Raw genomic sequence first — 27,929 nt, 5'->3', positions numbered from 1 at the left:
TTTAGCAAGGTTGAAGGTAATTGCTGGGCACTAGGCCTGGACGAGTTGGCTGGTTGGTGATTTCAGCCTCCCACCATCCATCATCTTGATGCCTTAGCACGGCGAGGATGTCTCCTTTGGCAAATCCAAGTTCTTCAGGGATGGCTGCAGTATAAGAATACATTGCACGAGCTAGAGGTAGAGTTAGATAAGAGACTCATTATCAAAGCTGTAAATATGGAGCGGAACTCACCAAAATGAAGAATTGGCCTGCCATCACGGCTGATTGTTGGAGCTTCCGCCATTATCACACTCCTGGTTCCTGAATGTTGATCCTGGGCCCCATGGCCGTAATCGGGAGTGGCGCCATAGTACATGGAATGAGGGCGTTGTTGCTGATGATGGCCATAGGCATTTCCGCCCTGATATCCTCCCTGATATCCTCCTTGATATCCTCCTTGGTATCCTCCTTGGTACTCACCTTGATAAGGCGGATAACCGTCGTTGTGACCTCCCATATGCTGGTTTACATCATTGGTCGACAGTTGGAGCTCCATTCCACTTGCACTTGCGGGCCGTTCTGGTCGTCTAAACTGGGGCTGAGGAGAGGCAGACCGTCTGACATTATTTGGGGGTGGATCATTTCGGATTCCATTGCGTGTACTGGGTCTCCCCTCGTTTCGTGGTGGTTCATTTCTTACCTCCTGTCTAACATCCTGTTTCGGTGGTTCAGTTCGTGCATCTTGTCTCACTTCTTGTCGCGGTGGTTCAGTTCGTACTTCATTCCTAACCTCATTTCTTGGTGGCTCAGCCCGTGTCTCCTGCCTTGCTTCATTACGTGGTGGTTCATTGCGGACTTCAGTTCGGATAGTATTTCTAGTCTCTGTTCTAGACTCATTGCGTACCTCTGGCCTCACATCATTCGGAGATGCTTGACGGGAGTATTGAGGAGAACGAGAGGGCTCTCGGACAATCTTGGTAGGAGTGGCAGACTGTGAGTGCGAATGTCTATATCTACTATTCATGCTCTCAGACTTATACGCAGGTGTTCTTGGCTGAGAAGCACTGCCGAGTTGAGAGCCTGGGCGTGTAGTGGTATTCTGCTGTGGTTGAGGGCTCGGGGACCTCTTAGGAATAGGGGATGTAGCCCTTGGGATAACCTGGTCAACAGTATTGGCTCTTTCCCGAGTACGAATTGGTTTGCTGAAGAGACTTTGAGTCTGACCAACATATTTGCGGGTGGTTTTGTGCATTTGCGCAGCCGTGAAAGCGGGTGATGGCGCATCTAGGCGCTTAACGGACGTATCCTTGTAAGACGGAGGAGGGCCTTCACGATGAGAAGTAGAGGGCCTATTAGATACTGGGGCAGAAGCTGGCGCTGCGGCTGGCGCGGGGGCAGGCGTAGATGTAGACGCTGGGGGAGCTGGGCTTGCAAGTCCTGCATATCTATCTGCAGATACACGAATGGATGCCTGCTTTCCAACACCCTTCAGGTCGGCGAGGGCCTGAGCAATTGGGTCAACATCTCCATTTGCAGGTTTGGCCTTGCCATTCTTAGCGGCATCAGGGGATGCAACGTCAAACACGTTGTTTCCAACGTTCAGTTGGAAATTTGCTCGGGGGTCAACAGGCTCCGGGCTGGGGGCCCGATGGTTTGGACCCAAGTCAGACTGAGTTCCCAAGAGAGCTCTTGTCTGTTTAGGCGGTGCAGCCCACGTTCTGCGATTCTGTGTTGGTGCAGGAGCAACAGACTGTGCCCGACGATCCTTTTCATGTTTGCTCTTTCTGCGGAATGGACTGTTGCTAAAGAAACCACTTCGTTTTTTCTGGACCTCTTTGGTCGATGTCGCTGTATTGGGTGGTTGGGTCTGAGTAGGGGCCGGGGCCGGGGCTGGGGCTGGAGCAGGAGCTGGAGCGGAAGCTGGGGCAGGGGCCTTGGCTGGAGCGGGTCCAGGAGCTGTTACGGGAGCTGGAGCAGGCGGCGTACCAACAGGAGTGTACTTAATTGGAGATTGATGACCACTCGGTGGCTCCATACTCGAGAAAGATGTGGGGTTAGAGAGATCACTTTGAGAATCTCTAATTGACGGAGTAGCAGTGTTCCTCTCTGATGGTGGCCCGGGGCGGCAGAACATCGTCATTCCATCAGCCGGATACTCGTTATGGGGAATACTAGCTGGTATTTCACCATGCTGGCTTGGCTGGTAATTAGGAGGGACATGCTGCTTCCTTCGTGGGTCTGACGCAGGGGATCCAGATGCTGGAGGCGGAGCAGAGGGCTTCTTTTGGGGTGTCATTGTGTTTTCGCGACTTGACTGAGCAGGGTGAGAAGATGGAATTATGTGGTGAGCAAGCTCCGAGTCGGGGTCATGGTGTGATTCGTAAGTAGAAGGCTGGGGCGAGGAGCTTCTATATGCTGGGTTGATAGTGCGCTGGAATTGCGCAACGGAGTAGTTTTCCTCCTCTGAGGCCTCAGAAGCTGTGTCGTTTAAGTCGCCGCGGCAAAAGTTGATATACTTGGGAGCATCGGGAATTTCCTGTCCAGTGGACTTCTCCTTTATAAAAGAAGCGATGTCTTTCTCGACCTCACAGTCTTCTAGTGAGACTCGAATTTTCTCATAAGACTAGAGCAAAGTAAGTTAGTTTCTAGTATCGTAGTATGTGCTTCACTCATCACTTACTGCATCGTCACTAACGCATGCAGTTGATGCTATGTTGGCATAATTCCACAAACTGCTTTTCGAAAAGTCCAGTCTTTCTTCCTCGAGATCTTGGAATTTCTAACAGTGATAGTCAGTGATCAATATCACTCTTTTTTTAAAAAAAAGAGGTGTAGTATCACTTACATCACATGCTGCTTTCCACTCTTTATTCCATCGGCCGGTAGTCTCTTCCAGCACCTTGATCGCCGCTTCATATTCGCTACTATTTGAAGCCAGCTGTATTTGGGTCTTCTCAAGCTTCGCCTTATTCTTGCGCTCCTCCTGCCCCATGACCATATGGCCTTGAGCGAGGTATCCTTTAATCCTAAGGCAGTCCTGTTCATATCTATCTCGTGACTAGTATACGTTAGCATTGAGCAGTGAAGTAGCAGGGCTGGTACGAAAGTCTCCTATGGGGGTATACCTTATTCACAGCATGAGTCTGCTGCATCTTAATCTTTAAAAGCTTCTCGATGCCATTCTGTACAATCTTCCGCCTCTCCTTCATTCCACCAGCAAATGCGGCAAGTGGTTCTTCCAATTCAGTCTTCATCTGAGATGCAATTGCGGAGTGTGTCTTGCCGATTACTTCTGTCTCCCCTCTGACAGTGTCCAGTGAGGACCGGAGCGTTCCCGACTCGTGTGCTCCAAGGGGCTTGCGGCAGAGCGCCAGGAGCTTCCGAGCATATTCATCCTCGATAGCGGCGCGTGCTAACCCAGGTAAGTCAGCAACCATCCAATTTTCGAAATTACTTCTTCTTGAAGTTCAGCAACTCACTGCTATAGAATGACCGTAGTTCGTCGCATGTTGACTTTGCATTGTGCATGCGTTCGAGCATAGGCAGGACGCCAGCGTCATCTTTGCCCCAGAAGTTATTCGCAACTAAAACAACGGTTAGCCGAAGCTCCAGGAACGAAGCTGTGACCGTGGAAACTGTCAACTTACATGATAAAGAAATGGAAGGAGTATCCGCCACAGCTGCCGGCATCGTTCCAGATATAGATATGTCACAGATAAGTTTGGACGTTTCCAAGGTCTATATCCTCGAGCTTCCCCCCTTTTTTTTTTTTTTTTTTTGGGCTTTGTTAATAATTCTTTTTCGTGTTCGTAGAAGGAAAACAAAGAGCAAAAGAAAATCGTAAATCGTAACAAGAAGTGAGCGATAGATGTCAAAGGGGGTAATGGGGTGGGAGGTGGTGAGGATCATGGACGGTCAGGAAGAGAGCAGAAGCGCCGGCGCCTCGAGCTTGTCCAGGCTCGCCGTGTTTACCGTCGGCGGTTGCCCGGGGCAACATGTCACGTGTATGATTACATCATCAGTCTGCGCAAGTGGCTCGCCCCGCCCACCGCAGGCCTTTTTTTCTGCCTCCCTTGTCCGCCTTTTTCTTCTTTCTCCAACCTCAACTTTCGAACTTCAACCTCCATCCTGCACCATCACGAACCCCCCCAGAGAACGCAGCACTCCCACAGCCGACACCAGGACTTCTTCCCGAGCAAAAAACAACGAGGTTCAGACGGTCTGTTCTGCCCTCCTCAATCAGCTGGATCGCGGCAACGGAGCTTTGCACCTCTTGTTTGACGCCTACGTCTCCATCAAACACACGCCCGCCGTTACGAGAGAGGCTCGCTTGTCTGAGGTCACCCTGCAGCAAACCACAGTCGCCAAACCAACCCGTTGCACTGGGCTTCCTTTTTGCTATTGATTTACTTATTTATTCCTCTACCTTTCTTTGCCTCGCCCTGCTCTCTATCAAGTGTCCAATCACGATCAGATCAAATGATCGCGTCTCCTAGATGACCTTCCCTTCCCCTTCTCACTCCGCCCAATCCTCGATTGCTTCCGGCTCCGATCAGCCCACTACTGCTCGATCTTCGAGACTCCAGCCGTCAGCTTGGGGCGTCCCGTCGTCTCAAGCGTCCGTTCGTCGTCCTCTTACCCTTGCGACAGCTAACCTATCTTCTTCAACCGGTACATCCTCTCCGTCTCGCCGGACACCCGCCGCAGGTGCAGTTGCATCTCCGTCCCACACTAGCAACCCAACGCCTGCTCCCGGGCCTGCCACGTCTCCATTGACCTCTACATTCTCCGCCATCCTGAGCTCGGGCTCTCGGCTCCCAGCTGCGCGTGGTAATCCTTCGCCAGCCCCAACTCCTTCTCCCTTTGCTTCTTCTTTCCAAGCTGGCGCACAGCACCCTTCACAACAACAATCACAACAACATTCAATTACATCTCCAAAATCTACCACACCACTTCCCCCTTCAGCAGTTTCGCACCTGGCGACCCCAACGGCTTCCGCACCAGGAGGAGGAGGTAGTGGTGGGGGTGGAGGAGGCGGTGGTGGTGGTACTGCCGTGTCAAGAGGCGCCACGTTCTCTCCTTTGTTGACCGGTACTGCAGTCGGCTCTCCTACCGGGTTTCCATCCGATAAACCGTCTTCCGCGACAGTGTCGTCAACGGGTGGCGCTGGCTCCAGTCAATCATCACTCTCGAAGATATCTGTAGTCCAGGTTTTTCTTCTGCTGGACTCGATCAACGAGAAAGAAGGGAAAGAGAAGTGGGAAACCAAAGCGGCACAGATTCACAGGGTTAGTTTTACATCCCTTGTAACCATTCATCCCATCTTTTTCAATTTGACCAATTAGCGACTAACTTTTTATATAGCTCGTAAACTCCAACGGTATGGAAGTGTTCTCAAAGTACTTCCGCCGTCTGCTCTCAAGCAATGCTGGCCAGATATTTTCTGGAGCCAACAAAAATGTTGACAACTCCGGGAATTACCCTTTGTTGGTCCAGGAGGTGCAGAAGGTGGCTCTCGACCCCGACCAGGGTCGAAAGATAGCAGAGACTATCGATACGTCTGAAGGTGACATATTCAGAGACTTTGATCTCTCCACCTTTCTCGACCATTTTAAACTCGATCCCATACTCAAAACCGCTCTTACTCTTGCCTTTAAAAATGTCACAAAGTCTGACCTCCGTACCAAAGGTAAGCCAATCCATCTCGGTAATGACCTCAATGCTCTCGACATACTGACTCTCTATAGCCGACGCGATCCTATCAGCATCTCTCCCTCAATTCCTCCAGAGCCTCTCCACCATCTCAGACTCTAATAAAGATTCAACACCATCCTTTATCGCTCTTACCATCGAACGACTTATCTTTAATCCCCCCCGTAATTTTAACGAGGATATGAAAAAGAAGCTTATCTATGATGTTCGCATACGCTACCAAAATGCAGATTCCGAGGTCCCAATCGAGGTTGATTCGGCTTTACAGATGTTTTCCCTCACAGATCCTCGACTGTCCCTAGTCCGTCAAATCCAGGCTCGCGGTCCTCAATCCCTGGGTGATCCCGATACCATGCTTGACACCATCAAGGCCGCTGGTTCAGATGCGTTTAGCGGGGAACAAATTGGCAATGCAATCCTCTTCATTGTACTCTCTCAGTCCTGGCAACAGTATCCACTCGACCTTTTGGTGTCAACTCTCCTAAAGCAACACGCTTCTCAGCCGATAAACTGGCCAGAGGCTGTGCGGCAGTTTGATAAAGATGGACTTCGTGTCGATAACTCCCAGTTTGCAAGAATATTCAATGCGTTGCTTCCTGTCGCCCAGGAGGACAATTCACTGGATCTTCAGATGCTTTGGGGAGGTGACTGGGCTCATAAAAACGCTCAGTTCTCCTTTTTGACTGCGTTTCTCTGTGCTGGAATTGACACACCCGGCATCGATACATCACAGATCCCCAACTTCCGTTCCGCCTTTAGTTCCGATATCTTTGATGATGCGTCTGAAACCGTCAAACTCCAGGCAGAGCAAACCAAGAACAACCCTCTCCGCTCCCTGGATGCCACAAAAGCGATTTTTGATCTAATACTTGTCTCGCCTGCAACATGGGCTCTTCCAGAGAGCCAAAACTTTGTCAAGACTATCCTCCAACACGACCTCCCAACCTTCCTCTGCTCCGCATTTGCCATACCCCAGCCCTGGACCAACGTCCAACATAATTTCCTTGTCAGATCATTCATGATATTTATCTTGAAGCGACAGGATGGATACCAGTTCGCTCTTCACGGAGTTTGGAAACTCAACCAACAATGGGTCGGAGAGCAATTGTTCCATGCTTTCACTCAGGATCCTTCTTGTACTGATCTGATCTATGAGCATGCAGTTGAGCACGGCTGGCTTGACTATCTATTGGATTTTACCAATGGCCTTGCCATGGATCTTGCTTCCCTTGCCCACCAGAAAGGTTCCTTCGACCTGGAGCAGTGGGTGAAGGGGACCGCTGGAAAAACGCCAGTTGATATGGGTGGGTTGCTGGCCAAGTTCCTCAGAATTAAGGCTGAAGACGAGTTGCGAGTGCAGAGAGGGGAACAACCAACTCCGCAAATGGTCAGCCTATCCGTCAAGACCGTATTCGCTCTCTTGATGATTCTGGAAGACTACATCACTGACCACGAAAATCTAACCCCTATTCAACGGATCTGCCTTCAAACTTACCCCAGACTAATTAACTATGGTGAGGGGTTTGATGATGTTATTGAGGCCAACAGTGTCCGGGGAAATGCCATTCCCGAGGACATCGATAAGAAAATGCGTGATCTTTTCGGGAAGATGTACCATGAAGAGCTCTCTCTCCGGGAAATCCTTGAGCTTATGAGACGGTACAAATCCTCTCGCGAGCCTGCTGAACAGGACCTTTTCACCTGCATGGTTCATGGTCTCATCGATGAATATCATTGCTATCATGAGTATCCGCTTGAAGCTCTCACGAAGACGGCTGTCATGTTTGGTGGCATTATCAATTTTAAGCTTATTTCTGGGATACCCTTAAAAGTTGGTCTTGGGATGATTTTAGACGCTGTACGCGAACACGAACCTCACGAGTCTCTATATAAATTCGGTGTTGAAGCCATTGAGCAGTTAATAAGCCGGTTGCCTGAGTGGGTTGGGTTTTGCAGCCTCCTACTTCAGATACCTAGCCTTCAGGGTTCTAATATCCACCGCAAAGCAGAGGAAGTCCTTCGTGAACAAGGTCACCATCCGATCAATGGTGTTGATGGAACGGAAGCTAACGGCGTAACTGATGGATTGTCCCTCGCTAATGGCAGTGTTAACGAACTTGTCAACGAAGGATCGCCCCGCAAATTCCAGTCTCTACACGTAGGACCCCCACTTCGGCCAGATATCTATAAGGAGCCAGATGAAGACACTCACGACAAGATCCTTTTCATCCTGAACAACGTTTCAGAGCAAAACATCAAGTCGAAACTTCAAGATCTTCGAGAGAGCTTGAAGGATGAGCATCATCAATGGTTTGCTTCGTATCTCGTGGAGGAGCGAGCAAAGCTACAACCAAATTTCCAGCAACTATACCTAGACCTTTTGGAACTTATCGATGACAAGACGTTATGGGCAGAAGTGCTTAGGGAAACCTACGTCAGCTCTATCAGGCTACTCAATGCGGAATCGACAATGAATTCTACGATTGACCGCACTCATCTAAAGAATCTTGGTGGCTGGCTAGGCTCTCTGACAATTGCGAAAGACAAGCCCATTAAGCACAAGAATATCTACTTCAAGGAGCTGCTTATAGAAGCATTCGATAGTCAACGCCTTACCGTCGCCATTCCGTTCACCTGCAAGGTCCTGAGTCAAGCCATGAAATCATCAATTTTCAAACCTCCAAACCCGTGGTTGATGGACATCATTGCACTATTGATTGAAATTTACCACTTCGCTGAATTGAAGATGATCCTTAAGTTCGAAATCGAAGTACTCTGTGGAGACTTGGAACTTGACCACAAGACAATCGAACCGTCGACATGCATTAGAGAACGCCCAGCTCAGCTCCATGAAGGATTACCCGTCGCTTGTCTCCCAGAAGGATTAGAGGCATTCGATGATATGTCGCTCACTGGCATGAACCGTGGCATCCGAGCCGATCGAATATCTCCTTCCATTATCTCAAACCTCCCTAAGCTCGACCAAATTCTTGTCTTCCCGCCATCTGCCGATCCCAACACTCTAAAACAAATTGTTCACGGTGCTGTTGAACGTGCAATTGCCGAAATTATTGCACCAGTCGTTGAGCGCTCGATAACCATCGCCTCCATCTCAGCTGCTCAGTTAATCTTGAAGGATTTTGCCATGGAGCCAGATGAGGAAAAAGTTCGCCAGGCAGCAGGGACTATGGTTCGTGCTCTTGCTGGTAGCCTTGCTCTCGTTACTTGCAAGGAACCCCTGAAAATGAGCATGACGAACTACATCCGTATGATCCAGCAAGAGTACTCGGATCAACCGATGCCAGAGGGTCTTATCCTTATGTGCGTGAACGACAATCTGGATGCTGCTTGCGGTATTGTTGAAAAGGCAGCTGAGGAAAAGTCTCTCCCAGAGATCGAAAAGGTTATTGAATCACAACTTGAGGCCCGTAGGCGCCATCGTATCGCGCGACCCAATGAAGCATTCATTGATCCTTCTATGAGCCGATGGGCTTTGTTTATTCCGGAACCATACAGACAGGTTCCTGGAGGATTAAACAAAGAGCAACTAGCCATATACGAAGAGTTCGCCCGCCAGTCGCGTGGAGCAGGCCCAACACATATCCAGCATGCATCGACAGACTCGGGTAAACAAATACCAGACGTTCTTCAAGAAGCTTTCCCAGGCATGCCTAACTTAAGCACCCCAGCGGACCAATCCGCGATTCCTCACCCCGCTAGCCGAGGTCCACAGGATGCAGATGTTCAACAACAGGCGCTTGCTGGCACCCAACCACAGATCAACGGCTTTTTGGAAGCGTCTACTCCACGCGAGAAGATTGACGGGCTTGTTGTTGAGCTTCAGCACACCACCCGATCCGAGAAGGATGAACATATCAAGGACATTGCAAGGGATAGCCCTATCCTCCATTCATATAATCAGGTCCTCAGAGCTATTCTCTCATCCCAGAATGGCGAAGAGTTGGCAAGATTGGCTGCTATGAAAATCTGTAATGCCCTTTACACTCAAACCGAGAAAAACCTTGAAATAGAAGTTCTCGTTCATCTGTTGACCAAGATATGTGAACTCTCATCGCTGGTGGCAAGATATGTATGGGCAGTCCTCGCTGAGGTTGATGATGGGCAGATGTTCAATGTCCCAGTCACGGTTGCCCTTATCGACGCTGGATTGATGGATCTTCATCGAATTGACATGAATATTGCCAAACTGATCAAGGACAAGAGCCACGCCGCATTGGAGTTACTATCTGCATTGATGAACCGCGTTTTACTGAATGATGAACCATCAGCACTACGATCTGACTTTTCTGGGAGTCTGGATGCGCTGAACCAATGGGTTGTCGAAGAACCTGATCTTCCCCTTGCTCGTGAGATCATCCAGACCCTTCGAGAGTCTGGTATTCCAGAATCAGCCAACACTCTTTTGAGCGACTTGGCTCGATCAAAGAGAGATCAGATGGAGTATATCTTCAGTGAGTGGATTGGCGTATACAAGTTCCCCGGATCCAACGACAGGATGTATAGTGCCTTCTTGAAAGATATGCACCACAGACAGGTCATGAACACACAGGAAGACTCAGCCTTGTTTTTCAGGCTCAGCATTGATATATCCGTTGCCATGTTCGAGCACGAGTATCAAAACGTCAGTGGAAACATCGATGAGGCATTCTTGTATATCGACGCTCTCGCCAAGCTGGTTATACTATTGGTGAAATTCCAAGGCGATGCTGACGGTGCGGTCAAGGCTAGCAAGTCGGCATACTTGAATTCTATCCTCTCTCTGTTGGTTTTGGTTCTCAATCACCATCAAGTCATGCGAGGTGATAGCTTCAACCAGCGAGTATTTTTCAGACTCTTTTCGAGCATTCTTTGCGAGTATGCTGCCAGTGGCCTTGCACAGACAGACCAGCACAAGGGCATGATGCTGGCTTTTGCAGACAAGTTCTTGTCACTCCAGCCTAAACACATACCAGGATTCATCTACGGATGGCTATCGCTTATTTCTCACCGCGTGTTTATGGCTGAGATGCTTACCTTGGATGATCAGGTGGTGAGTACATACCTTTCGCTATCCATATTATCTTGAAATGATTTTACTAATTGTATCCATAGGGCTGGGAACCGTTTTGTGAAATAATGCAAGTGCTGCTGTCATATATCGGCGAGCAGCTTAAATCCGCATCTGTGACCTATGTGGCCAAGGATATCTACAAAGGAGTGCTTCGAATTCTTTTGATTTTGCACCATGATTTCCCGGAGTTCGTTGCCGAAAATCATTTCCAATTCTGCACTGTTATACCCACCCACTGTAGCCAACTTCGAAACCTCGTGTTGAGCGCTTATCCATCGTCATTCCAAAAATTACCTGATCCGTTCCGTGACGGCTTGAAGGTTGATCGATTGGAGGAAATGAGCAAAGCACCAAAAATCACCGCCGACATCATCACACCACTCCAGGATGCAATGATCAAGGCACCGGTGGACAATGCATTACGGAATTTCAACACTGCTGATGCTGCTATTCAACAAATATCGGAGATCATTTATAATCCCCCGGCAAGAGACACCGGGCTATTCTTTAACCCAATCAACGTTAATACGGTTCTTTTGGAGGCACTTGTTCTGTACATTGGTCAGAGTGCCGTCTCTTCATCAGCTCAGAAGCCTGGCACAGCTTCTTTCAGCAACTCCCCCGCTCTTGGGTTCCTGGAGAAGTTAGTGAACATGCTACGACCAGAGGCCCGGTATTATCTCCTTAGTGCCATTGTAAATCAACTACGATATCCGAACAGCCACACCCATTTCTTTAGCTTCGCCATACTCAACATCTTCGGCTCAGAGACTGCGGCTCAGCATGAAACTCATATTCGCGAGCAGATCATCCGTGTATTGCTAGAGCGATTGATTGTCCATCGACCTCACCCTTGGGGTCTTATCATTACACTCCAAGAGCTGTTGCAGAATGGCAATTACTCATTCTTCCGCTTGCCTTTTATTCAAGCGGCGCCTGAGGTATGGAGGTCCTATAGTTAACTACCCGACTCATATAGCATGATGCTAACATGTGTCTTCTAGATTGGTCGTCTGTTCGATGCTCTTCTGCAGCACATTCAACAGCAAAGCCCCCGCACTCTAAGTTAAATTCTCTTCTACCAAATAGTTGAAGTGAAAAAAAAGTATATGAGACGAAATCCATACGACGGATTCTTCCTTGGAACTAGTCACTGGCTGTGACCTTGATGATGACTATGACGATGAACAAACATACCCCGACTCCATACGCTTATCTTAATCTTTTCAAGCCTTCACATGCGCATATGTACCTTCCTCTCCCTTTTACAAATTTCTTTAGATACCGCTCGGATGGGTTTCATGGTTCGCTACTTTGTTTTGGACGGCATGCATGCATGATCTGGGGGTTGTTTATTCGTCAAGGTCCTATGTAATCTTAAAAAATAGGTGTTTTGTTTTGCTTCTGTTTACTATCTATTCAGCTGTTTATCTTCATACTCATTTTGTGCACCCGACGTTTCTTAATTCTAGCCATGCAGGACAAAATTCGTATGCACAAACAAGAGAGAAATAAGCAACGGGACTCTCAATCATCGCTGGGGGCAAAGCTTTGTTAGTATTACACTAGGTCATAATAAACACTTGCAAGAGCTGAATTCGATTATCTGCAGACATTCTTCTCCTACGTTACTCTAGATCTTGATATTTGCACGTGATAGGTAGTACTAGATCTGTCTCGTCTTCCCTGGTTTTAGCAACAAACGTCAACATCGACATACGATCATCTCATCCCATAACATAGATGCAAAATTGCAACACTTGACTTCAGGCAGAGGGATCTTCCAGGTTCAGATTTCTAGTTTTCCAATTTTTGCAATGCTCAGTGGCAAGTTGTGATGAGGATAACCCCCAACTAAGACTTGGAAACAATGGCGAATGTCCAACAAGAGCAAGGGGTCTCGGTACGAATACCCTACAATGCCCAGTTTCTTATACCCGTTATTGATCTCCAGGCAGTCCATTATACTACGGCCCATCCAGGCTGCTACGTCGAAGTCCGCTCAACGGTCATATATAAGCGTATTTCTCTTCACCTGTGCCACCTTTGCTCTATTTGGTATATCTACCATAGCATACTGGGTGTTTTACTACAACTATGTACCCCAAATTAGCCTTGAACGGCAAATCCACCTTCAATATGAGTAAGTCGGATACAAGAAAATGGATAGCTTGGTCCATGACGAAGCTGTTTGTGTCTAGAATCCAAAATAACAAGACTATACAGTACGAGCTTTCCATATGGTACGGCGGTTTTGGGGTCACGCATGGTTCCACTTCAAAAGTACGACGTCAAGGTGATATTACAGCTCCCTTCTACTCCTGCCAATCGTGCTGCAGGTAATTTTATGCTTGATCTTGCCTTTCTCAGAGAGCCTGATGATTTAGCTGGATCCATTGCAAATGCATCTGAGAACGTGCTGCTGCGATCACGCCGCTCGGCCATGCTGACCTACACATCTCCCATGGTAGATACAGCTCGACAGCTATGGAGACTTCCACTCTATATTCTCGGGCTAAAACGAGAAGCAGAGGTGCTTAGTATTGGAATGATGGAACGGGTTCAGTTCCACAAAGGAAAAGGACAAGTACCAAGGGGTCTCAGGCTAGAGATTCAAAGCAACGAACGGATTCAAGTGTATAAAGCAAGAGTGAGAATAGACGCGAGATTTACTGGCCTACGGTATGCATGCTCCGAGATTGTATCTGTCGGTTCTAGGGGCTTACTTGTGATGCCATTTGATATTGGGACTTCTTGCTAACCTCAAAATACATAGGTGGATTATGTATAACTGGAGAACTCTCTCGTTCCTGACCTTTGGTTCTATGTTTTGGCTCATTTCTACATCAGTTGCCACTGGAGTCTGGCTTGCCCTCTCAAGCCGGTCTTCGGGGAATGAGAGGATGGTCGTTAAGAAAGAGGAGGATGTCGACTCCGACGATGGGTTTAAAGACAGCTCAGAGCCATCTACAGCTATGCAAGAGGGTGTTGCCGCAAGGCTGTCTCCCGATATCAAGGCTGAGGAAGAGGATGAGCCGTCAGCATATGGCTCAAACGAGGATAACGGGCCAGATGAAGATCAAGGAAGCGAGTTGAGCGGGATCTAGCCGTGATCGTTGCCCTCCCTCAGCCGTGGGGAAGATCGGTTCCATACCGCTGGGAGATATAATTAATAATAACTAATAAGAGCCGTAATAGTCTTACTCGCCCCTGTTTTATAGTCATATAGTCCCCGGATCTACCAGTAAAAAAGACGAGATATAAAGATGTCCAGGTTGATGGTAACTATTAGTTATGCCGGGTTTGGCACATGGGAGAAATAACCACTAGTTAAAACCCCCACAGGTAGTTAGTTAACTAACTATTTCGCGGGGCGAACTTCCATCATTGAAATAAGAAATGACCTTTCGACAACAGCCAGCCTCCTAACTACGGTTCGCAGCCTGCAAGATGCACATCCTTGTAAGTTATTCCCGCCACAGTCTATCCTGCAGTCGTTCCCGGTGCTTTTTTCCGGGTATTGTTCAAGTAGGTGGTGGTGAACTAACGTATGGCCAAACAAGGTCGTTAACGACGACGGTCCGCCTTCGTCTCAATCCTCGCCGTACATACATTCTCTTATCCATACCCTCCAGTCCTCCGGCCATGTAGTATCTGTCGTCCTACCGCATCGGCAGAGATCATGGATTGGCAAAGCTCACCTGGTTGGAGCTACCGTCAAACCGACGTACTTTCACCCAGGGACCCTTTTCCAAGACGATGGCACAATACACTCGCTACCACGCAGTGAAGAAGGAGAAAGCAGTGAGGGCGACGAATGGATTCTCATTGACTCGACACCCGCAAGCTGCGTTCAAATCGGCTTATTCCACTACTTTCAAGACCGCGGACCGGTAGATTTGGTTATTTCTGGACCAAACTATGGAAGGAATTCCACCGCAGTCTTCTCTCTCTCCAGTGGCACCATCGGCGGAGCGATGGAGGCTGCAGTTTGTGGATACAAAGCAATTGCTCTATCATTCGCTTTCAGCTCACGCGATCATGACCCAGTCGTTATATCAGAAGCCTCGAATCACTCGGTTCGGTTAATAGAGCACCTTTACAAGAACTGGACCAGTGGGGTTGACCTCTACAGCATCAACGTGCCCCTTGAACAAGGGATAAGCAAATCGAAGATTTTATACACGAACATTTTAGACAATCGTTGGTCGGGAAGTTGTTTCGAAGCAATTGATGCCGAATTAAGTGGTGAGGATCCCGGCCTGCAGGAACATCTGCTTAGACAAAAGGAAGAAGGGAGTACCCTAAATGGAGATACCTCTGGCACCTCTTCCACGAGGTTCCAACACAAACACTTTAAATGGGCTCCGAAATTTGGAGATGTCTATAAGAGTGAGCAGACCAGCCCGCCGGGAAATGATGGCTGGGCTGTCAGGTCTGGTTTTACAAGGTACGTTTGTTTTGGAAGATTGTCTTACCAATGTCATGAGAAATTATAGAATGGCAGAACACTGATACTATTCTCTTTTCACAGCGTCACTCCGTTGAAGGCAAATTTCATGCATTGGCCGGGCTGTTCCGGTGAAATAACGCTGTGAGTGACGAATTGGAATGTTGGGGTACTTGATATGAAATAGCACGTATACTCTGCAAGCTTACCAATTCACCAACTCACCCGTGTATCTTCATGGTATACTATACCATTGACTTTTTCTTTGTTTCTTCTCTCTCTCTCTCTCTCTCTCTCTCTCTCTCTCTCTCTCTCTCTCTCTTTTTATATATTGATTGTTATTGCTATACTTCCACAAAAGATGTGTCCTGACTGAACTGGATTGTTTCCTTTTACACAGGTTGAATGAGACTCTGACATTTTATGCCCTTGTGGATTGTCAAGACGCCTATGTACAACCCCTTGTAATGGGGGCTATACAGAAGCAGTTCAAGAACATTCCTTACAGAATGATATCTTCTATATCCGAGCTACCTGACCCTGATTCTCCAGTCCTCCAATACAGGGTATATGAAAAATCCGACTTTGAGCATGTTCACTTGCATCCATCGACGTCACTGGTAAACTCTTACATCATCCGAAAGGCGTTGATTCGCAAACACTTCCTTTCTAATACTATCGCCAATTGGATAACGAAATACCCCGATAGTGTGCTTCAGAAGCATTTTAAACCTACAATAGACTTTGAATTAGACTATGCGGAGTTTCTGGATGAGGCCCTGCTTGAAGCTTACGAGCTACGTGAGAGTCTAGAGGCTAATGAGGAAAAGGAAGACTGTGAAAAGGAGTGGTGGATACTGAAACCGAGCATGAGTGATCGTGCACAAGGGATCCGTCTCTTCAACAGTGAAATGTCTCTCCAGAAGATATTTGAAGAATGGGAACCCGAGGACACAGACTCAGAGGGAGGCATAAGCAAAGAACCGGATGGTGATCTGAATGACAAAACAGACACTGGGGTTGTTACGTCTCAACTACGGCATTTTGTTGCACAGCCCTATATCCTGCGGCCCCTCCTACTACCGTCAGCCGCAAATCGAAAGTTCCATATCCGAGTTTATGTTTTGGCAGTTGGCTCCCTGAAAGTCTATGTGTATCGAGAAATGCTTGCTCTCTTTGCAGATAAATCATATGTTCTTCCGTGGGAAAAGGGAGAGACTGACGAGGACGAACTCAGCTATCTTAGTCGCCACCTCACCAATACCTGTCTTCAATCCGATTCTACTGGGCAAGACGCGGCTCCTGAGAATGTTCAGCGTTTCTGGAAACTAGATGACAAGGGTGCCTCGGTGGAAACAGGATGGAAGGACCGCGTATACGACCAGATCTGCGTGGTCACGGGTGAAGTATTCGAGGCAGCTGCTCGCGGTATGATGGTTCATTTCCAACCGCTACCTAACGCATTCGAAATATTTGGGGTCGACTACCTAGTCGATGAAACAGGCAACGCATGGCTACTCGAACTAAACGCCTTTCCCGACTTTCGGCAGACGGGAGATGAGCTAAAATGCGAGGTTATCGGGAAACTGTTTGACGAGGTAGTCAAGATTGCAGTGAAGCCCTTCTTCTTCCCTACTGCTGAGAAAGGCAATCCAGCAGACGAGCAGGCCAAACCTCGATTCCGATTGGTGGCCGACCTCAACCTGGGAATCAAATGAGTTTGTCGGAGCGTTTGTTGTCAGCAGCTCCCCCCGTTTCGATGGTCATTGGGTGTCTGTGGAGAACTCTCTTCATATCTTGGAAGGTGATTCTCTCCTATTTCTCCTAGATACATCGCATCGTGCATCGTGCAGATTTGTATCCCGGTTGCCAACAAATATGTGTCACTCTGGAAGTGTTTGTTGGCTTGCCGGCCCCGTTGCGATGGAACTATATTTTATGGTTGGCTGTTCCATAATGAACGAACTAACTTAGCCTGTTCATGCCTCGTACGCCGGCAACCAATACCATCACTTGGCCCGGCAAATACACGACTGTAACGCTTGGATCGCTTTTGGAATTGGTGTCGCCTATAAAGGCAGGGGTATCATGGCATTGGTTATTATTAAACGTGTGCAGTAATATTGATATGCGAAAGAAAGCAAGAGCAAGAAAAAGAAGCGGACCGCCGTCCCTGCTGGCAAGTCAGTTGATTGCTAGAAACGTTGGGCAAGACTCCTGTTTAATCTCAATCCCTGTAAAAGTATTTTGGCACTGAGCTGGAGCTCCCTGGCATCTGACCGTGGAGGCCACTCCCATCACGCTTCCTCTCGGTCTCTTTGTCCCAGCCCGGTGGAATTGAGCGTTGGTAGCTTGAGGGGAGGCGAAACCGTTTAACTCCATACATGAAAGAGTGGTAAAAAGCGTAAGCCAACCGCTGTCCAAATCATCCCCCGGGTGGTAATTTTACTTCTCATCCCTTTTCTTAAGTTGACATGCTAATGTTTAAGTCTGCAAATCGACCTGCAAATCGACCAACTAGCGTTACTCTTCGGCCAAAGATCCAACTTTTAGGAAGATCTGCGGCGGAGACTCTTGGATGACGATGACGATTCAACTATCCCGAGCGGACACGTCTGTGTGTATGAGATTTTAACTAGATGCTGCTGGGGAATATAGCTACGGAGTACATACTCCGTACGTCCCACAGGTATGAATGTAAGTAGGTCTGCCAAACGGGATGCTCCCCCTGCCTGCGGCCACTCAAACCACGCTGCCTCGTCCTTTAAAATGCCCTCTGCCAGCGTCTTCAACACGCCCGCTCTTGAGCTGCCGATTGGCCACTGCAAAAAGACGGACGTAGAGAAATATGCACAGGAGCGAGCATCGGTCCCATCGTCGTCGTTGTTCGTCTCCCCCACAGGTTGATACAGATGCACAATTTATTCCCACCGAAGCATGAGCCAATCTATCGTGTCACACTGGCTTGCAGCTAAATACGAGACGACAAGCCTTCCGAAGACCTGACTCTCCTTTTTATTTTTACCTTTCAATCAATAATATGCTTGCTGCTCCAACAGCAGCTCCTTCAAATGCGGGTGTTCTTATCTGTGGCGATTTCCCCTTCCACGAAGCGACGCCCGACGGCTAGCTTAAGTGCTGCCCTTTTTTCATTAAATATTTTACAAATGAAAAAAATGGACACGAAAAGGTCACGAAGCCATAACTAGTTACAGGATGGGACATGGATTGATGGTCAAAAAAAAAACGAGAAAAAGTATAACGAAGAGCAGGGATAGTACCCTCCTTTCTCTTGATCACACTGGTGGACAAGGGGCCTGGCTGTCTTCCCTGGGAAGGAGGGGACGCGCGCAACTCTGGAGACAAGACAAGCAAGTCAGTCCCCTTCTTGCTTCCCAGCAACTTTTCAGGGATCGCCGATTGGGTGCGACCTCCATGTCTCAAAGGGCTGGACAGTCTGTCGAGGCGCCTATCAATGGATAAAACATCGAGGGAGCATTGTTCTTCTCTCAGCCTTTGCTCCGCTCTAGAACTCTGCCTGACGGCTTCGGCAGTCTATTCAAACTCTTGCACCATGGAGTCAAAAAGTCGATCCGCGAAGAGGACGAGCACGCTAGCTTGTGTTAATTGGCATAATATCAAGCCTGGCGTTTGTGCTATGACAGGTCTCCACCACTACTAGGTGCAAGCAAGCTGTTCCGGAAGAAAGGGGAGCATGTGTTGTTGGCCCAGAGTTGCCGTGTTCATGTGGGATATACAGAGTATCTCACCGATCTAGATAACTATTTACAGAGCAAACAACTCTGGCTTGCGGCGAAGAGCACAGGCGAAGATGAGGACAGGCAGCAACTGGTCAACTCTACTCCCTTCTTCCCCTTGTACCTGCCGCCACCCAGGTAGCCAGGGGTCTCTACTGTTTCTCCTTCAATCGCCATCTCCAAGGCTCTCTGGTCACTCGCTATTATGCCTCCGAGAGCTTCTCCATCAAGGTGCAACTTCACCAAGGAAGTACTTCAGCTAGACCCAGCGCTTGGGTCGCTGCCCAGGCACCCGAGCCGCATCTATTTTTGTTCATGGGATGCAGTTATAAAATATAACCCGGCTTGAGTCGCAAACAGCAGAGACAAACGGAAGCCGCCGTCTTCCCGTCCTTTTCTGCTCTTCTTCTTCTTCTTCATCTTCCTTTTCCCTTTCGGGTCATCCCTGAGGCTTTCCTCGGACGGTCAACTCTTAAGGGACGAAAACAACGCCTTCGCTTCCTCCCGAAGCGCCTACCAAGTAAATCGGCTATATTAACTTGGTTCCTTCCCGCGCGCAAACCAACATAACAACTTCAGCAACGTCAACATCAACATCAACCACTGAGTTCCATGTAATATCTTCTTCTTCTTCTTCTGCTTCTTCTTCTTCTCTTCCCCATCGTCTTCCTCCCTGCACTTCTCGTCGACATCCCCCTGTCCGCTTGGTTTTTCTTCCCTCCCCCTGACCTCTGATGTCAACCCTGTAGCGCGTGTCCGGTTGCCGCCTCGTTTCTTCTTCTCCTTCGCCTCACCAGGGGCTTGTTCTTTTCTTTTGCTTTCTATCACCGCTCTTTGTTGTCCAGGGTTGTCTGCTGCCTGCCCTTCCCTTCACATCCCCCCGTATGGAGTACACCATCCTGGAGGTAGACACGCACACATGCTTTTAGCCGCATGCTTTAGTCGCCTTAGCCCGAACTAGGCCTTACCGCTATAACCAGCAGGCCGCAACCGCTTGTGAGAAGAGCAAATATAGCCTTGAGAGAGAGAGAGAAAGAAGGAAAAAAAAAAAAAAAAAAAAAAAACTACCCCGAGACTGAGCAAAGGGGAGCCAAAGAAAAAAAAGACTCCCGTCTTTTGTCCAGGAGGGATTTCGGCCCTCACCCAAGCCCATCCATGATCCCACGCCTCCAGGTGGGCCGTTTCGGATTCATCTTCGCCAAGAGCAAAAGTAGTTCTATCTTTTTTTCGACCCGCTGGCTGCTGCACCTAACTAGAGCTCAGGGCTTCGAAGGCCATCACCATCATGGAGGAGGGCTACGGCGGTGCGTCGACGCTGGACGGGATGTATTTTGCTAAGCTTGTGCAAGATACGCTGCCGTTGCTGGCGGCCGTCTACTTCTTCGGTGCATATTTCATAACAATTGTCTTTGCTCCTGGTAGCGAGAAAAATAGTACCGGCTCGTCTCGCCGTTCCAATGTTGTGATCGGGTTTTTGATATCGACCGTCTTCCTGACTTATGTAAGTCTGTCTGTTTAACCTATGGACAGGAGTTTATCTCCCGGGCTGCCGTCGATCCATGGCTGGTTATATGGTCAGATTTGCTTACCATCGTTTGTCTCTGCTGAACAGATCGTGGACGCGGTAAACAATCTCTCTTCCACCATTGAAGGTGACGGGGCTGCCTTTGCAAAGGGCCAAATTGTAGGTTTCTTTTCTTTTTTTTTTTCGACATAGGTTCATGCAAAGCCATAGAGAGTGTCCAAAAGGTGACTTACTGTTCTTGTAGCTGTCCGAATTGTCGTCAGGGCTTCTCTGGTTCACGACGATATTGCTGTACGCGGACAAACCACCACAGCCGGTGTCATACCCTTTCTACGGCCAATGGATCATATATCTCGTGTCAGAGATCTCCCTGCTTCTGTGCCCTGCAAATATTTATGCTCGAGCAAACATTATCAGCATTCTATGTCAAACCCTGAGAATCATCACCCTTTCACTGCTTATTTGTGCTGCCTTTGGTCCCCGAGTCTTCCCAGGCAAGCAGGCAAAGCTCGATGAGGAAAATTCGCCTTTACTTGCACATGAGCAGTCGCTCATTGCGGACCCGGGTGCCACTGGTGCCCGTGTTAACGGGTCCGCATATGGGTCGTGTGACTCGGATATTTCAAACAACCAGTCATCTAAAGACAAGCCAAAGGACTCCAAGCCAAAAATAGACGCTGATGATAGTGCGAACGATGAGAAAAGAGGAGGCATCTGGTCATCGATGAAGGACTTACGGGTAAAATTGGATGACTTACCATTATTTTTATGCATAACCAAACTAACTGTTTATAGGAGCTTGCGCCGTTCTTCTGGCCTTCAGGGAGACCACGACTTCAGCTCCTTTTCGGAGGAATGATCCTCTGTCTGATAGCTGAGAGGGGAATCAACCTTTTGATTCCTATTCAACTAGGGCTGATAACCGATATCCTCAGCAAATCTCAAGGTAAAAAAAACAAACAAAGAAAGAAAACTCGTTCTTCATATAATCCATTGTTATTAACATACCTCCCTTTAGGTGGCCGCTTACCCTGGGAACAAATTTTAATATTTGCTGCACTCCGTCTTCTCGACTCCAGCGGAGGGTTACCTGCGCTGAGAAGGTTTATGTGTATGCCAGTTGACGATTTCTCGTACCTGAAACTGAGTACAACAGCGTTCAATCATGTCATGTCATTATCTTGTGACTTCCATGACAACAAACACTCCGGCCGGCTATGGACCGCAGTTATCCGAGGACAGTCTGTTAAAGATGTCATACACAGTATTCTCTTTCTCGTCGCTCCAATGATCATAGATCTCGTGTTGGCCGTTGGCGTGCTTTACTACGTCTTCGATGGCTATATGGCACTTGATGTTGCGACAGTGATGGTTCTCTTCCTATGGTCGTCTAGCAAACTCGTCGCGAAACAGAAGGATAAGCGGCGAGAGTGGAACGAGGCCCGGGGAGCAGAATTTACTGCTCTATGTGAATCGACGGAGAACTGGCGCACTGTTTCCTATTTCAGTCGAGTTCCCTATGAGATATCCCGATACTTGTCGCTAGTACAGGCCCAACTGAAAGCCAGGTTCAAATTTCGATTTTGGGATCATATGGAGAATGCATCCCAATCAGCCCTGCTAATATGCGGACTTACCGCTGCTTGTTTCATGGCAGCACATCATGTTTCCACGGGAGAGAAACCGATTGGAAATTTTGTTATGCTACTGAGTTACTGGGCCCAGCTATCCAGCCCGTTGCAATTCATCGCCAATGGATTCGGAGAGATGGCCCGTGATTTGGTCGATGTTGAGGAGTTCCTCTCAATTTTACGCCAAAAGCCCACTGTCCAGAATTCTCCTGATGCAAAACCTCTAAGATTTGAAACTGGGAATATAAAATTTACGGATGTCAATTTTTCGTACGATGGAAAGAGAGGAGTACTCCGAAACATCAACTTTCAAGCCAAAGCAGGTGGTACTACTGCATTGGTTGGACAGACTGGTGGAGGAAAGTCAACAATACTCAAGTTGATATTTAGATTTTACGATCCCACCCAAGGAAAGGTGGAGATCGATGGTCAGGATGTTTCTGGAGTTTCTTTAGAAACACTCCGGGAGGGTATTGGTGTGGTCCCACAAGATCCAACACTTTTCAATGCTTCAATTATGAACAACCTACGCTACGGGAGGTTGGATGCTACAGATGAGGAGGTAATGGAAGCTTGCAAGGCAGTTGCGCTTCATGACAGATTTATGAGCCTGACAGACGGATATGACACTTTGGTAGGCGAAAGAGGTATGAGATTATCTGGTGGAGAACTCCAGCGTGTTGCCATTGCACAGGCTATCTTGAAGAATCCCAGAATTGTTCTCCTAGATGAAGCCACGAGCAGTGTCGATAGCGAAACAGAGGCAGTGGTTCAAGAGAGTCTAAAGAAGCTCACCGCAGGTCGAACCACGCTTGTGATCGCGTAAGTTGCCATCTAGCATTGTTGGATTCATCTTTGCCAGCTCTAACATGCTTTCTAGACATCGACTCTCCACCATTGTGAACGCAGACCGGATTGTTGTCATAAATAATGGCGAGATTGTTGAACAGGGAACCCATACTGAGCTGCTGCAGAATCACGGATACTACCGTCGCCTGTGTTTCCGCCAGGGATTCCTAGAAGCCAGTGAATCTGATAGTGGCACCCCATTCTCAGAGACTACTTGCTCGTGCCATCAATACCCATCGAACGGAGAAAGGTCATGGAAACCTGATGCACCTGAATTCGTTCCAAAGGCATACAAAGCACCAGGAGGGAGCCAGTCACAGTTCCCACTAAGCGAGTGTGATCCGAACAGGCTACATCAAGGAAATAAAGGATTCTCAGAGTCGACTGTTGATATTTACGAAACAGAAACGGATGACAGCTTTCACATCGAAACTGGACCTGACAAGGAAAACTTTCAAGTAAACTTTGCAGCAGAATGCACCACGAATACCAATTATTCTAGTCAGACTTCAAAGGGCGATGCTAGACCGAGCCACGATGAACCTAAGGTGTTCTATCCCACTATGAACGAGAATGTAAGGGGCAATTCCCTGGGGTTTGATGAAAATTATGATGCTACGGCCGCCGAAGGACTCGATACTTCAAAGTGTGATGCACAGGACAAACTTCGCAGGGGATTATCAAAGAGCGAACCCTCGAATCTAGCAAGGGACATTAGCGTTGGTGGTGATGAGGACTCCGGTGACTGGCAAACTGTTGAAACCAAAACAACAACCACATCAGGCCCAAATAAGGCGGTAGTAAAAAACCCAACGCGTCCCCGTCGTCGCAGACACCGAAAAGGAAGAGAGAACTATCAGAAAGCGGGAGTTCAGCCCTGAATGGGCTCTGTCCCACAACTAAATCAATGAAATGAAAAGGAGTATCGGCGCAGGTCAAGGCCTTTTGGCTTCTTTGTCTTATCTTTGGCATGCGTGTTATAATTTGAACTAGGCGGGACTCGAGGATATAGATATGCCCATGTATATATATCGCCCAAAAGATATTTCATTGCTGCGGCCAGGAGTTGGAGGGTCATAAAGGGGGCTTATAAATTAGCGCTATCGGAAATGAGATTGAATTGTAATTCTTATGAGCGCTGGGTTTATAAATGCTGCTGTGTACAGCATACGAAGAGTAGATGCGGTAAATAACAGCTAAAGTGCTATCCAAATCTTTCTTGAGCAATAGCACGGAGGTAGTCCATGGTCTCATCCTCCTTGCGTCGATATGACCGAAGTCGGATTTCTCTTTCTTCAGCCCTGGCTCTTAAAATCTCCTCCTTCCTAAGCTCACGTTCATTCTTCTTTCGCATCTGCTTTTCTTTCAGCTTCTTAAATCCGTCCTCGCCTTCCCCTCCTCCCATGAGATCTGCATCTGCAACCGCTTCAATGGGTGAGCCACCGCGGCGGGCCTCGGCAAACTGGCGATTTGATGCTGATTTCTCTCGCTTCTTTTCTAAAAGCCGTTCTCGGGACCCCGGTTCTGCTCGCGGTGCAATCTCGTCTTCCATCCTGCGAAGCTCGCCTTTGTGAGATTTGAGTTCTTGTTTGCGGATGGCTTTGTTGATTCTGCGGGATTCTTCGAGATCTAATTGTTCATCTTCTGTAGAGACGTTAGTTATTCATGAAATGTATTAATTAGAGTGACCGAAAATAGAGATAAAACACAGATTAACGAACCTTGTTTGATGGTTAGATCTGCTAGAGTTGGAATTTTCGGTCCAGACCTGTAGCCGGACAGTTGGCATTGCGAAGTTGGTATTTGTGGCCCATAAGATTCCTCCTCATCCTCTTCCTCTTCCTCTCCCTGGTCCTTATTTTGCCCTTCCTGTTCAGTTGAGAGACTTCTCTCGTTGAAATCCTGCGAGCGACGTTCACTGGAAACAGCAGAACGCTCCTCACCATTCTTATACGAAGGAGACGCTCTTCTCCCACGAGGGCTGTGAACGGAAGTCTCAGGGGAACCGCGATTATATGCTCCTTCTAGCGCTTTCCTAAGCGTTGCCGGGTCGTACCATCCTTCTGCAAGTTCACCCCGGTTCCTCAGTCATGTTAGTTATTAGAACTCATAAGCGACGGTATAAATGAAACTAGAGAGATCAAAAGATATACCGCGTAGCTTATGCTAGGCATTTTTCCTTACCATTTCCCGATAAAGCTCTTCCATCTCCCTTTCAGTTCACGATCGTCAAGGTCTTCCATGAAGATGCCTTTTTGGATATCCAGATATGTTCCAAACATCGCTTTGTAGCGTGATAAATCGCGCTTCGAAAGAGGTGCAGCACCTAGTGGTAGGACCGCCGCTGGGCCTTCAGATGACCGCTGCCGTCGGTGAGATCTGATGCCCTCTTGCCTGCTGCGGCGATATCTCCGACCACCATCATAACTATCCTCTCTGATGGGCGAGCGTGATCGAGCATCCGCCCTTATGGAGGGTGAGTGATTGTTGCGATCATAGTCACGGTGCCGACGGCGATGGCGATGGCGATCGGGAGGGGAAATGGATGTTTCGCGGTGTGACATTAAAACGATCTGGACGGCCAGTAGTAATAATAATAATATTGAATATGGAAATCCCCAACTGCACACTGTCTCCCCGGATAGATGCAGCTCTGTCCCAGGTTTAAGTTGTTAGACTGCTTGAATCGCGAGATGTTCATCTTGATATGATAAATTTAAGCTTCTTCAAAGTTTAAGGCTGGGGAAGGACTAAACTACTTATGGTTAGTCTGCCATGTGGCCCTGACGCAGCCCATGTACATGGCTTTCTCCTTCTCCCTGTGTTGTTACCATCGAATACTCCTCTATTAGATCTTGACACACTTGAATTACCCTGTATAGGCCTGGTATACACTTGACTGGAATGAAGTAAAAGTACATAAGAGAAATAAGGTGGTGTCAACGTATATATATATACCCCATTAAACATTCTCCTACCATTGCAAGAGCAAAACACTGCAACTATTCCCAAAGGATTCCCAAAGAAAAGAAAGAAAAACACGCATATTAATCAAATAAACAGCGAGTCAGAAAGTTCGATTGGGGGAGGTGCAGGCGAGGATGCGGAGTTTGGAGGTGACTAGTATTTAACTGGCGGTAGATGCAGACTGCTGGTTGCTTTCAGCCTTTTCGGCCTCTTCACCTGCATCTTCAACTGAAGGAGAGGCTGCAGTACTCTTGGCTTTGTTAGCAGCAGCCATCTGCCATGCTGGAATGCTTGCTGGTTTCCCAAGCTGAGAAAACGGGCTGCCGGAGCGCTCTCGTGGAGCTGGAGTTGAGGCTGGTACGGAGGCTGCAGCAGGGCTTGGCGTAGCAGGTGACGGGGTTTGTTGAGTGGCAGAAGCAGCGCCATTGACGTCTGGTCGAGTAGCGGCAGTTGTGGTGGCAGCGTTAGGCGTTGGAGTCGATGCGCCAGAACCAAGTCTATTTGTCAGGAGAACCTTCAAGCTCCTTAGCTCTGAGTTGAGCTCCCGTAGCCGTTTCTCGTTCCCTTCGCGAGCTCCTTCAATGGCTTTTGGAATGCCATCCTTCAAGCTCCTTACTTCTTCACTAATGCGCCTAGTTTCATCGTCACGTCTCCGGGAGGAAACTTTGAGCTCTTGAACGACTTCCTCTACGTCACGGAGCGCAGTGTCAAGTCGAGATGTTCGGGCTTCTTCAGCAGCCTTGAGGGCAGCGGTATCTGCGGAAAGCTGGTCTAGGAGGGAAAATGCACGAGAAAATTGCTCATCCACACTTTCCTTGTCTTGTTGAAGCTGTGGTGTTGTGGGAGGCGCGATTAAAGGTGAAATATAACGCTAACAGAACAGTTAGGGAGGACTGTTGCAGATCTAGTATATCTGACCAACGTACCTTTGCAACAAAATAGAGACCATAACCAACACCACCCATTACCGTCGCCATGATAAACCAATCCCTCCAATCACGCCTTGGGAGTCTTAACATACGGAATCATATTAGCTGTACGTTTACAAGTAAATATATATCGGGCTACTTACTCTGGAGGAGTTGCGTAACCCCATTGACCAGCCTGTCCGTATCCATAGCTCTGGTTTGGGGGAGCCCGGTATGGCGGCGGTGACGGGACAACTGCACGGCCTTGTTGCTCTGACGCAGGTGTAGATGGACTAGAAGAGCCGCTTCTAGTTAGGGCTATATCAATCTCTTCCTGCGTCAGGTTTTTGGACTGCAGGAATGCAACTTTCTTCTCCAGAGGCGCGGACGAGACAGAAGGATCCTGGAGGACTGTAGATATAGATAAGTACAAGGCATGCAAGTATGCAATCAACAGGATAGACCGGTGGCTGACGTACAAGTAACCTAGCACGCAACAGATGTCATTAGCTGGGGATGGTTTGCATCAGGGACATGCGACAGCCAACTTACCGCCGACGTGATCAGCTCCTCTCGAGCCATGTCGCCAAAGTAACAAGTTCGGTATCTTTCTCTATCCAGCAGTGGTTATCGGCAGCATGAGAAGAGCCCCTGGAAAAGGCAGATATGGGAGGGGACAACAGCAGGGCGTGCTTCCTGTCCTCGTCTGCGCTGCTTGTCTTTTTCTCTTCCCCGGAATCTCGAGATGTCGCTCTTTCTTTTCTACCAAAGCTTGCTTTTCGCCTGTCGAGCCGAGGTTCAAAGGACGCGGTCCCGTGATTATCGGCTATTTGATACTCCGGTGCCGATACTGAAGACTATACCAAATACAGACTAGCGTGGACTCCACAGACTTTGATTTTGTTTACTTTTCCCAAAGCGGACAAGCAGGGTTGATTGATATTGACGGCCGTGGTTGTTATCGATGTTGTTGTTATTTGAACGAGACACAAACGCCAAACAGATATCTGCTGCGAGAAGGGCCTGGCATTTGTTGTTGCCGCTGTCTCTGCTCTGCTACGCTTTGCCATATCTCCAG

The 27,929-nt window shown here is 48.2% G+C and overlaps 10 protein-coding genes across 10 annotated transcripts; 5 read left to right on the top strand and 5 right to left on the bottom strand.

The window, feature by feature from the left end:
- Window position 1: 1 nt before the first annotated feature.
- Window positions 2–3,670, bottom strand: ARB_05468 (cell division control protein (Cdc15), putative; the record flags this gene model as incomplete). Its single annotated transcript, XM_003016025.1, has 6 exons — window positions 2–171; window positions 233–2,603; window positions 2,661–2,759; window positions 2,826–3,017; window positions 3,106–3,283; window positions 3,435–3,670. The coding sequence occupies 6 exons, from the start codon at window positions 3,668–3,670 to the stop codon at window positions 2–4; spliced, it is 3,246 nt and encodes a 1,081-aa protein (XP_003016071.1).
- An 806-nt stretch (window positions 3,671–4,476) lies between these two features.
- Window positions 4,477–11,833, top strand: ARB_05467 (uncharacterized protein; the record flags this gene model as incomplete). Its single annotated transcript, XM_003016024.1, has 5 exons — window positions 4,477–5,268; window positions 5,345–5,669; window positions 5,728–10,742; window positions 10,805–11,704; window positions 11,768–11,833. 5 exons carry the CDS (start codon window positions 4,477–4,479, stop codon window positions 11,831–11,833), a joined length of 7,098 nt encoding a protein of 2,365 aa, XP_003016070.1.
- An 807-nt stretch (window positions 11,834–12,640) lies between these two features.
- ARB_05466 (uncharacterized protein) lies at window positions 12,641–13,870 on the top strand (the record flags this gene model as incomplete). The annotated part of the gene is made up of 3 exons (XM_003016023.1): window positions 12,641–12,906; window positions 12,990–13,445; window positions 13,540–13,870. 3 exons carry the CDS (start codon window positions 12,641–12,643, stop codon window positions 13,868–13,870), a joined length of 1,053 nt encoding a protein of 350 aa, XP_003016069.1.
- Window positions 13,871–14,213: 343 nt separating this feature from the next.
- On the top strand, window positions 14,214–15,589 carry ARB_05465 (acid phosphatase, putative; the record flags this gene model as incomplete). The annotated part of the gene is made up of 3 exons (XM_003016022.1): window positions 14,214–14,225; window positions 14,399–15,217; window positions 15,401–15,589. The coding sequence occupies 3 exons, from the start codon at window positions 14,214–14,216 to the stop codon at window positions 15,587–15,589; spliced, it is 1,020 nt and encodes a 339-aa protein (XP_003016068.1).
- Window positions 15,590–15,680: 91 nt separating this feature from the next.
- Window positions 15,681–16,931, top strand: ARB_05464 (uncharacterized protein; the record flags this gene model as incomplete). The annotated part of the gene is made up of 1 exon (XM_003016021.1): window positions 15,681–16,931. The coding sequence occupies one exon, from the start codon at window positions 15,681–15,683 to the stop codon at window positions 16,929–16,931; it is 1,251 nt and encodes a 416-aa protein (XP_003016067.1).
- A 2,064-nt stretch (window positions 16,932–18,995) lies between these two features.
- On the bottom strand, window positions 18,996–19,906 carry ARB_05463 (uncharacterized protein; the record flags this gene model as incomplete). Its single annotated transcript, XM_003016020.1, has 4 exons — window positions 18,996–19,171; window positions 19,343–19,416; window positions 19,534–19,829; window positions 19,889–19,906. The coding sequence occupies 4 exons, from the start codon at window positions 19,904–19,906 to the stop codon at window positions 18,996–18,998; spliced, it is 564 nt and encodes a 187-aa protein (XP_003016066.1).
- Window positions 19,907–20,256: 350 nt separating this feature from the next.
- Window positions 20,257–23,857, top strand: ARB_05462 (uncharacterized protein; the record flags this gene model as incomplete). Its single annotated transcript, XM_003016019.1, has 5 exons — window positions 20,257–20,472; window positions 20,551–20,655; window positions 20,741–21,235; window positions 21,292–22,949; window positions 23,008–23,857. The coding sequence occupies 5 exons, from the start codon at window positions 20,257–20,259 to the stop codon at window positions 23,855–23,857; spliced, it is 3,324 nt and encodes a 1,107-aa protein (XP_003016065.1).
- Window positions 23,858–24,180: 323 nt separating this feature from the next.
- On the bottom strand, window positions 24,181–25,258 carry ARB_05461 (uncharacterized protein; the record flags this gene model as incomplete). Its single annotated transcript, XM_003016018.1, has 3 exons — window positions 24,181–24,620; window positions 24,698–25,011; window positions 25,161–25,258. The coding sequence occupies 3 exons, from the start codon at window positions 25,256–25,258 to the stop codon at window positions 24,181–24,183; spliced, it is 852 nt and encodes a 283-aa protein (XP_003016064.1).
- Window positions 25,259–26,103: 845 nt separating this feature from the next.
- Window positions 26,104–26,908, bottom strand: ARB_05460 (uncharacterized protein; the record flags this gene model as incomplete). Its single annotated transcript, XM_003016017.1, has 2 exons — window positions 26,104–26,772; window positions 26,870–26,908. 2 exons carry the CDS (start codon window positions 26,906–26,908, stop codon window positions 26,104–26,106), a joined length of 708 nt encoding a protein of 235 aa, XP_003016063.1.
- Window positions 26,909–27,011: 103 nt separating this feature from the next.
- Window positions 27,012–27,433, bottom strand: ARB_05459 (uncharacterized protein; the record flags this gene model as incomplete). The annotated part of the gene is made up of 2 exons (XM_003016016.1): window positions 27,012–27,254; window positions 27,404–27,433. The coding sequence occupies 2 exons, from the start codon at window positions 27,431–27,433 to the stop codon at window positions 27,012–27,014; spliced, it is 273 nt and encodes a 90-aa protein (XP_003016062.1).
- Window positions 27,434–27,929: the final 496 nt, after the last annotated feature.

Source organism: Trichophyton benhamiae (assembly GCF_000151125.1).
Source record: "Trichophyton benhamiae CBS 112371 chromosome Unknown contig01145.0, whole genome shotgun sequence".
NCBI lineage: Eukaryota > Fungi > Ascomycota > Eurotiomycetes > Onygenales > Arthrodermataceae > Trichophyton > Trichophyton benhamiae.
This window is presented reverse-complemented; position numbering and strand designations above follow the sequence as displayed.